General features: G+C 46.8%; 1 protein-coding gene across 3 annotated transcripts in view; it reads right to left on the minus strand.

The window, feature by feature from the left end:
* Positions 1-4,756: 4,756 nt before the first annotated feature.
* PPME1 (protein phosphatase methylesterase 1) overlaps positions 4,757-10,422 on the minus strand; it is a 40,274-nt gene continuing 34,608 nt past the window's right edge. For 2 of the 3 annotated variants that reach the window (XM_006777930.2, XM_015557497.1), the window contains exons 12-14: positions 8,366-8,430; positions 7,785-7,852; positions 4,782-5,961 (exon numbers count right to left, since the gene is read on the minus strand). In XM_006777930.2, coding sequence (XP_006777993.1) covers positions 5,943-5,961; positions 7,785-7,852; positions 8,366-8,430 — 152 coding nt within the window. In that variant the 3' untranslated portion in view covers positions 4,782-5,942. The other variant, XR_001512186.1, reaches the window with a different exon arrangement.

Below are 10,422 nucleotides of genomic sequence, written 5' to 3' on the forward strand. Positions count from 1 at the left end.
GTTGTCACTTCACTTGTCCCCTTTCACACACAAGGGGGCAGGGAGAGCTGTCCAGGAGGAGGATGTGAGAGGGTGTTGATTCTGGGGGGCCCTTGTCCAGCAATGCCAACAGCAGCCAACACAGACTGCCCTTTCATGGAACCACTCAAAGAGTTCCCTGTTTGGGGGCATTGCTTCTCAAGCTGGGAGCATCCATGAGGGAGGGAGGGTGGAATGAAGGGGGCACTTGCCCGCAGAGTGCTGCACACTCTGGCAACACCGTGAAATCAGCCAAGGGCTAGGGGAGGAGACACACCTTTGTACCTATTATGTGCCAGCTATTTATTCTCCCTTCTCTCTTTCACAAGTATGAGGTAAGGCAAGAGAGGGAAAGGAGGCTCAATGAAAAGACTTCCTTAAGTTCACACAGCTAGCAGCAGAGCCGGATGCAGAGTGAGGCAGGCCTCCCTACCAGCTGCTTCTAACCTTTCTCTCTCACCTGAAGATCCTCACAACTTTCCCCCCCCTCGGGAAGTAGAGCTTGTCTCTTTCCCGTCTTCCTCTCTACCCCATCCCTCTTTTATTCCCTGTTGTGCTTGGGAGCAGTCCCACTTGGTGAGGCTGGGGAGGCGAACCCAGTGGACCTCAGATCTAAGGGGTTTTGCCTTGGTTTCCCCTCCTGTTGGAATTCCTTTGTCTTAGCAACATGGCATTTCCTGCTTTTCACCTGGACTACTGCAGGAAGCACATTTGGATTATACTTTAAATACTTAAGTCTCATTTAACCCTCCCGACACCTTGTGATTTAAGGATTATCAACCCATTTTTTAAATTTTTTTTTGGATAAGGAACCTGAAATTCTGAAAGAAGTGACTAGCCAATGGTCACCCAGCTAGTGGGTGGCTGAGAGCCTGTCACCACTAGTGAGTACCTGTCAGCAAGCCCCAATCTTCTCACCTGCCTCATCCCCATCTCTTTTCTGGTATATGTAGGAGTGATAAGGTGTGCACTGGTCTGGGAGCTCTGTGGCTTGAATCCGAGCCCAGACTGTGCTAATTGTGTGACCTTGGGCAAATCACTTCCCTTATCAGAGCTTTCGTTTTCTCACCTGTAGGATGGCACTGCTAATCTGCCACCCCTACCCACTCCAGAGGAGCTGTGAGACCTCGAAGGATGAAAATGTGCTTTATAAATGGTATATGCTGTATTGTGTTGTTAGGCTAAACTTGATTAGTCATCGCTTTGTGGCATCATCATTGATCATCAGGAAAAACACTTTCTTCCCCATCACAGTTCCCTACTCAGTTAACTGTTCCTTCCGTCCACCAGATAGTTGCAGGCTCCAATGTTTAGCCTGGCTGCAGGCTGGGGTTTTCTAGCAAACTGCTGGGAGAGAAAGCCAGCTCTAGGAATAAGGGAGTCTCTTGAGTTTACATAACTTTCTGAGCCTTGGAACCAGAGTGAGAATGTGTTGACTCTGGCTGCTGATGGGTATCCAGCTGGGGCAGGAGAGTTGGCTGGAAGCTTACAAACAGCACGCTGTTCCTGCAGGGAAGTGTGGCTGCCTTTGCTTTCTCTACTCTTGTAGGCTCTCTTCTTGCTTTTCCCTTATTAATGTCTTTACCCTTTAACTCCCTATCCCCTGTTCTGATGACAGGCTCTTGAATCCAACTTAAGGGTCCTTGCACCTCACTGTCCAAATCGGTTTGTCTTGTTCATTTCACATCCAAAATCTTGAACCGGTTGCCTCCTCTCATCCCTGCAGCCATTGTCCTAGTTAAGTGTACTGCTGCCATTTACAACTGCCCCTTTACTGAGCTCCTGCCTCTCATCTGGTGCAGACCAATCCAGCTACACAGGATATTAGAGTTCCTTCACTGCAAACAACTCCCCATTCTTGCCACTCAGGGTCTTTGGGTCTGCCTCCTACTCCAGCCACACAAATCAAGTGAATCTACCAGTTATCAGAACGACTTTCAAGTCTCCTGGGCTTGAGTATGCTGTTGCCTCTACCTGCAGTGAATTCCCCTTCCTTCTCTACCTCCACCGTCTGATGATGCTTCAAAATTCAACTCAAATGCTACCTCTTTTGTGAAACCATCTCTGACCTGTTTCCAAAGGTTTGGTTGTCCTCTTGTCCTTTGCACAATGTGGTCACTGTTTCTTTAACGGTCTCTCTAGACCATGAGCTCATTTAAAGGGCCTCATTATGTATTGATATCTGTCTCCAAAATCCACTAGAAGCTTTGTACAGAACAGGTTCTCAGGTATGCTTAATCAGCAAACAAATGCTCACCAACAGCAGGTTTGAGGATAACACCAAGTCATGCCAGCTCCCCTCATGCCTTTGTCTGAGTCCTCTCAATTCTGAGATCCCCCCTTCTATTAGATCTGCCTACCTTCTTTTTAAATCCAGGTTCAAAAAAGGGAGGGAGGGAGGAGGGAGGGGAAGGAGGGAGAGAGGGCTCTTTTTCCACTTATTTATTTATGCATTCAATGGTTGATTCTTGTTATATGCCCTGACTGGGGATCAAACCCGCAACCTTGGCATATTGGGACGATACTCTAACTGAGCTATCCAGTCAGGGCCACCTACCTTCTATTTTTCAGGAAGTTCTCCTTGGGTATTTGTCAGCGTGTGTGTGACAGAATCCTTTGGCTTGACCCAAACATGCTCCTTCTGGCTGTGCAGCAATCCTTCACTTAAAAGGTCCAGGGGTTTCCCAGCCAGAGTGGGTCAGCTGGTTAAGTGTCAATTCCCAGTCAGAGCACATATCTGGTTTGTGGATTCCAATCCCAGGTTGGGACATGTATGAAAGACAACCAATTGATGCTTCTCTCTCCCCTCTCCCCGTTCCAAGCATGTCCTCATGTGAAGATTAATAAAAAAATAATTTTTTTAAAAGGCGGAGTGGGGGGCGGGGGTCTTCTTTATTCCCTGAGTTCATAGTGCTGATCTGTAGGCTCAAGGATGTTGTTATAGCCAGCACATAGTAAGTGCTCATTAAATATGTTGTTTTGAATGTTTCCTTCTCTGCTGGGGTGTAGTGAAATGATCAGTAGACAAAGATGCTGCCACGTCCTAGCTGTGGCTGTGGGCAAGTCATTTCAGATCTCTGAGCTTCAATTTCTGTGCCTTTAAATTGGAGTTAATGCCCATATGTCATAAGGATACAACATATAAAGGAGATGTGACTAGCACAGTACCTAACATTGGACAAACATTTCATTCATTCTCAGCCTCCATCCATCAAATCTGAAGAAGACTTATTTCCCTGGTCATCATCCTTTTTTTTTCTTTTTAAGTCCATTATCTGGACCAAAATGACCTCTGCCCAGTGTCCCATGTATTGTCTAGGAGGCAGCATGAAGAGGAAACAACCTAGGTTTGAATTCTGACACTGTCACTTCTAAGCTATATAAATTTGGACCTGTCTACCTGTAAAAGGAACATCACTTACCTCAAAGGGTTGCTGTGAGAATTAAATGAGATGTATGTAAAGTAAATTAGATCACCAAAATTTGATGACTAATTTGACTAGCCTGGTGAACAAAAGTGGCTGTGTCCCTGAGAACCATGCATGTGATCATGCTGCCCCCCTGTGGGCAAAGGGCACACGCCCCACAAAGAGATCCCACCCACACCCACACCCACATCCACAAGGGATTGGTGGGAGAAATGAGATCACACACAAACACTTTTCTTCTCTGCTAGGGAGCTCATGCTTTACCCTGAAATATTTAGTGGACATCTAACCCTGAACTTCTCAGGATTAATGTGCTTGTTAAAATACAGATCAATTCTTAATAGGTCTGGGGTAGGGACAAAATCTTTAACAAGCTTCCAGATGATACTGATACTACTAGCCCACAGACCACTTTGAGTGATAAAGGTTTTAAATTTAAAGTGTAATCTGGAAGTGACATGACAGGAACTATTCATTGAGTGCCTCCCCTGTGCCAGGTTAACCTATATTAACTTACATGGTCCTACCCTACTATTGATCTCCACCTTTCAGTTGAGGAAACTGCAGTGTAGAATCAGCTATCTCATATAAACCATAATGGCTGGGCTGTGGGTTCTAATTTAGGCAGCCTGGCCCCAAAGCTTTCTAGGACTCCAACATTGTGCAGAGGATGATCAAAGGAGGGGCTGTGACAGGGAATCAGCAAAGGTACTGAAGTGATCTGAGAGATAAGGCCTCAGCTAGGGCAGGAGCCATGGGTCTAACAGGTTTGGTAGTAGACTGGATATGGGTGTAAGAGAGCTATCTAGGGAGCTCTAGCTGTCTGGTTTGGACAATTGGAGAGATGGTGGTACCTACCATTTACTGAGCTAGGAAACACAGGAGAAATAAGTTAGTTTTAGAGGGAAGGTGAATTCAGTTTCAGGAATGGTCAACATGAGTGGCCTTTGGTCTTTTGGGAGAGAGATGAGGAGGTACAAGGACCCAAGTGTCTAGAGCTCAGGAGATGATCTGGATTGTGGACAAAGTCTGGAAGTTGGCAGATATGAAGCGATGAGTGGTGAGGTCACGTGAACAGGGCAGACTGTCCTGTTCCAGAACAACAAGTTAACACAGCACATAGTTTGAAGAGATGGGACTGGAATCCAGGTTTCCCTGGCTGTTGTGGAGGCTGGCCCTGTCCATTCCACTGGGCATCCCAGACCTGAGGAACAGGCAGAGCATATCATGCTGATGGGCTACAGGAAAGGGATTTCTGGAGCTCTATGGTAACTAAATCCAATGAATTGTCCCCTGCCCCCCATATCAGCAGAAATAAGGACAACTTCACGGAGAGACTATATCAATAAAGGCTGGGAGATATTTATTTTAACAAGATCATAAATAACAAAGAAACAAAGTAGGTCCCAGACTCCAGACCGTGCAGCAGGATAAGGGAGAGGAAGTTGTTGGGTGAAAAGTGGAGGGGGCTAGGCATCACCTACGACAGTCACAGAAAAGGTGGGCTGCAGGAGACTGCCCCTCCCTGCCCTTGGAAAAGGTATGCTGGGGCAGCAGGGGGAGGCCGTAGTGCTGTGATGAGGCAACTGGAAGAGGATGCTGAGCTAATTCTATGAAGAGTGACATGGGAACCACAAATGCTGAAGATAAGCTGTGTGGGTCTAGAAGAAGCAAGCGGGCACTCTGCACACCTCCAGGAACCACTTATGAAAATGGTTAAATTTGACCCTTAAAAACAACTGCACAGGCTTTAGCTCTGTGGCTTTGTGCATGGGCTGTACTTAACCTGGGTTGCTCTGTGACAGGTGAGGGCTCAAGAGGTCCCTGGAGCAGCCTGGCCTCAGCCCAGGACAGGTGTCCAGACATGTGGGAGTGGGACAGTGGGCTCTCCCCAGATAGGAGGCCATGTGCTTGGACTGGCTGGACCTGATTTTCAGGATGGTTTCTTGTGATGCTATCCACTACACCTCCTTATACCTAAGGATTGGATCCTGGACTCTATGAGTCTTCCAAGCCTGGAAGAGTAAGACTGGGATAAAAAGGTACCTGACTGGTGACCACCCTATGCATGGACCAAACCGTGAAGTAGGGCAGAGCTATGCCAAGAACAGTATCAAGGAATAGAGGTCTCTGAGCCTGGGGAGACATTTGAACCAGGTGCACTGCCTAATGCCAGAAATAGGGGCCCACGTGGCAGTTCTGATAAAGGCTTTACCCTAGGTAAGGCAGAGAGAACAGGAAAACCCTGAACAGGGAAGGGGTATGATCTGGGAACCTTTGACTAGGGAGGCTCATGTTGGTCAAAGGCCCTGAAAAACAATGCTTTCGATAGAAATACACAAAAGGGTCTGTATATCTGGAGATGCCCATCTATAGGAAGCCGGTGTCACATGGTCGGGCAGGATGGTGAGGAGGAGACAGCGGCATCACAGTGGCCTCTGGTGCGATGTATTTACAACAGAGCTCAATGTTAAGGGAAGGGCAGATAGCAGGTCACTAACAGCCAGGAAACACACTGTGAAGAGTAAAAAGAGAAGGGAAAACAAATGTCACCCTACCTCCTCCAGTATGCCCTTCCTAATGACCAGCAAGGACCTTGCAGATCTGTCCCACCTCCCACAGCTTCATTCAGGGCTGTACACAGGGTCTGCTCTCAGTGTACTGATTTGACAAAAGCTCCAAATGGTCTAGGGCCGTGGTCGGCAAGCTACGGCTCACGAGCCACATGCGGCTCTTTGGCCCCTTGAGTGTGACTCTTCCTAAGCCTTAGGAGTACCTTAATTAAGTTAATAACAATGTACCTACCTATATAGTTTAAGTTTAAAAAATTTCAATCATTGTACTGTTGATATTTGGCTCTGTTGACTAATGAGTTGGCCGACCACTGGTAGGGCCCCAAACAGTGCTTATTAAGGGAAATTCAGTCTTTACTTTTGATTCCTGGTCAGTCACCTGTTTGGCATAAGGGAGTCACTTATATGTGGCTCACTGTGCCAGGCTCTTGTCATCATTTCTAATGCCTACCCTGCCCTGTCACCCTCACCTCCCAGGCCCTGGTATTCCAAGTTCTCTAACACAAACTTCCTGAGGGTGGGGAACGGGTTTCCCTGGACCTTCATCAGGCTGTGGGCTCTGTGAGGTATCAGGGGCCTTCTGTAGCACAGACGAGGAGCTCCTTGAGGTGTGGCCAAGACCGTGTGGTATGGGTCACCATGCTTCTCTTCCTCAACAAAGAGCCCAACTGTGTCTCCCTCATCAGATGAAGGACATCCTAGTAGAGAGGCATCCTTTTCCCTCTAGACCAGTGGTCGGCAAACTGCGGCTCGTGAGCCACATGCAGCTCTTTGGCCCCTTGAGTGTGGCTCTTCCACAAAATACCGACTTCTGCGCATGAGCCACGAAGTTTCAATCTCACTGTACATGCGTGCCCGCACATGGTATTTTGTGCAAGAGCCACACTCAAGGGGCCAAAGAGCCGCATGTGGCTCGCGAGCCGCAGTTTGCCGACCACTGCTCTAGACCAATGGTTCTTGCCTGGGAGTGATTTTGCCTTCCTTGGGACATTTGGTAAAATCTAGAGACATTTTTGCTTGCACAATTTTAAGTGTGTGGGGTGCTACTGGCTTCTAGTGCATAGAGGCCAGGTATGTTGTTAAACATCCTATAATGCACAGGGCAGTCCCCAACACAAAGGATTACCTGCCCCACGTATCAATAGTGCTGAGGTTAAATACCCTATTCTGGGTCTCTATTTAGCCTCCACAGCCTGCCCGGCCTTCCTCAGCAGATGTCTCTAAGAGCCTGGGAAAGGACTGATGCCCATCCCAGCTTCCTTAGAGAAGGGCCACCTCAATAAGTGCACATGGGGGTGAGGTGTAGGGTGGTGAGGGACATTTTAATCTCAGCATAGCAACAACCCACGACCAGAGAGACAAACAAACAATAGCATTGTAGAAACACACATGCTGGGATCTGTGTTGAGGAAGGCATGGTGACTGAACCAGACAGGGTTAAGGAAGAGGTAGTTCAACTTTGCAAGTATCTTTTTGTTGGAGTTGGCCAACACTTTGGGCTCCTTAATCCTTTGTACACCATAAGCATCTATAGACACAAGCAGCAGACCTTCCCCACACGCCATGTGTGTTTATAGCCGCAAACCTCACCTATTAACTATGGTCGCCCAATTTTAAAATCAGACTTGTTAGTGACATCTCTGGGTTTGTAAAGAAAATTATGGTAACTTAAATTTGTAAATATTCCAGCACATATGGGAGAAATGGGGATGGTTTCCGTTTTGGATGCGTGGCAGTTAACTGGTTAAACCTTTTTACTGCTTACCACTGGAATCCACCGACGGACTCTGCAAACCTGTTCCGGATCAGGAAAGTGGCAACAGCTTCAGCTACCTAGAAAACAGAGGTTTTCCTAGCCATGTGAAGGTTAGCAATGGGCCTCAGCCTTAGAGGTCCTGGGGGCTTCTGCTGGAACGTCAGACCCTATAGTGAACTCACGGGACCTATAGGTCTTGGGAGCTTGAGATCACAATGACCTGGATACTGCTAGGGTAGGAGACTCATTCCTAACTATTAGTATAATTTAGGGAGCAGTTTCTACCCCAGTTATCCCTTTTTCCATCTAGCTTTTGGAGGCAATGGAGAAGTGGAGCTTAAGATCTTCACTATAGGATCCCAGGATAAAATAGCAGGGTGCCAGTAACTTCTCAGCCCACACACAGAAAGCCAAGACCATTGGCAGCTGCCAGGGAGAGGTATGGGAGCTGGTGGAGTTGCATCTGTGTAGGCCCCACAGAAACAGTTGCAGGAACACAGACTGATTTAGAGCTATGTTCTATCTCCTGTGAGACCCAAGTTACTCTCACAGAGGTCCTCACAACCCTCAGTCATCAGCACTGGGCTCACCTTGTCTGGGGCATCCTCATGGACTGCATGGCCACACTGAGGTAGGACCTGCATCTGGAACTTCCCTGGAGAAGAAACAAATCCAGGCAACTTCAGGGACAAAAATGGCTCTCTCCTTACCACCTCTGCAGCCTCATAGGACATTTCAGAAGCCCAGGACCTCTCCCTCCCTCTCTCCCCAAAACTCTAGACTCAGTTGCCAAGCCTTTGAGGAGGATTGTAATATCTATAATTGTAACCTTGGACAAATCATTTTCCTTTCACTTTTTCCTTCTGCAACTATTTAATGTACATATATCTACTTCAGGCCAGACATATAGGAAGAAACGGTTTCCTTTTTTCAGATTTATTATAGTCTAGTCGGGGAACAAAACACAAGAACATTGTAATGCAACAGGTAGTTCCTATGATTAAACTGCCCATATGGTGCTGGAATAATGTAAGAAAGGGGGCTTTGTAATCAAATAGGGATTCAGGGAGGCTTCCCACAGAGAAAAAGCCTACACGAAGGAAAGAAGGATGAAATAGTATTTATTCCTAGAAATAATGGTGCTTGTGAGAGTTAATAATGAGGGTGGAAAAGTAAGCAAGGACCATAACATTAAGGGTTTTGCAAGCTATGCTAGGATTTTGAAATTTATTATTAAAGTTACCATTTGAGTGCTTAACTATATGCCAAACACTGTACAAATAAGGACACTGTTTTGTAGAACACTGTAAGCTCACAACTAATATGATCGTTATAAGGAGTTAGCAGAGATGACTGATAAAGCAAGATCTCTGAGCAGACTAAAAGATATGGGACCAGAGCTCCCAAAAGCAGAGAGAGCTTCAGTGTCTCCATTTACAAACAAAGGGAGTGCACTCTGACAGCTCCTTTCTCTCTTTTTTAATAATTCTTTATTGTTGAAAGTATTGTCAATTCTTTAACCCCCTCCAGTCCAACCCTTCCCCCTCCCCTGCCCCAGGCCTTCAGCACTATTGTCTGTGTCCATGGGGTATGCATATATGCATACAAGGTCTCTGATTACCTCCCACCCACCCACCTTCCCCCACCTTCCCTCTGTTCCATGCCTTGAGTCTCTGGATCCACTTCGTTCATCAGTTTATTACTTAGATTCCACATATGAGGGAGATCATGTGACACTTGTCTTTCTCTGACTGACTTATTTCACTTAGCATGATACTCTCCAGATCCCTCCATGCTGTCTCAAAACAAGATTCTTTTTTTGCAGTTGCATAGTATTCCATGGTATAAACATACCACAGCATTTTTATCCACTCATCTACTGATGGGCCTCGGGCTGTTTCCAGATCTTAGCTATTGTAAATTGTGCTGCCATGAACATAAGGGTACATACATTCTCTGAAAGCTCTCTCGGGTCATTACATCCTGTGATTCTTACCCCAGTTACACAGTGCTTTAAAATATTTTTCAAAATACACTTCTATCCATGTTTTAAGTTCTCAAATCTACCCTATAAAACTAAGCAGGACAAATACTGAAATTCTTTTTTCAGATGATGGAACTGACTGAGGCCATGATTAACAAAGTGATTTGCCCAAAGTAGCTTACTTAGTAGAGAAACTGCATTCCATTCAGTAAGGTTCAGCTTATGCCCATTCTCTTGCAGGAAGCTGCCCCAGGTACTCAAGCCTAACTCCCCTCTCCTTTGTATCTCTTAATATACTACTGAATGCATTTGAACCCAAATAGAGCAGTGTGTGCCACTCTTGTTTTGTAAGCTTATATTTTATACTAGTGGCCCGGTGCACGAAATTCATGCACGGGGGAGGGTGTGTTCCTCAGCCTGGCCTGCAGCCTCTCCAATTTGGGACCCCTCGAAGGATGTCCTACTACCAGTTTACAGGGATCAGGCCTAAACCGGCAGTCGGACATGCCTCTCACAATCTAGGACTGCTGGATCCTAACTGCTCACCTGGCCAGCCTGGGTGTGGGGCTGATGGCTGTTTGCAGGCTGGCCACAGCCTCTTCAGGGTGGAGGGGATCCCTCTGGGGGCGCCTGGACAGCCTGGGTGAGGGGCTGATGGCTGTT

The sequence above is a fragment of the Myotis davidii genome, unplaced genomic scaffold (genome assembly GCF_000327345.1).
Source record: "Myotis davidii unplaced genomic scaffold, ASM32734v1 scaffold169, whole genome shotgun sequence".
In the NCBI taxonomy this organism is placed as follows: Eukaryota; Metazoa; Chordata; class Mammalia; order Chiroptera; family Vespertilionidae; genus Myotis; species Myotis davidii.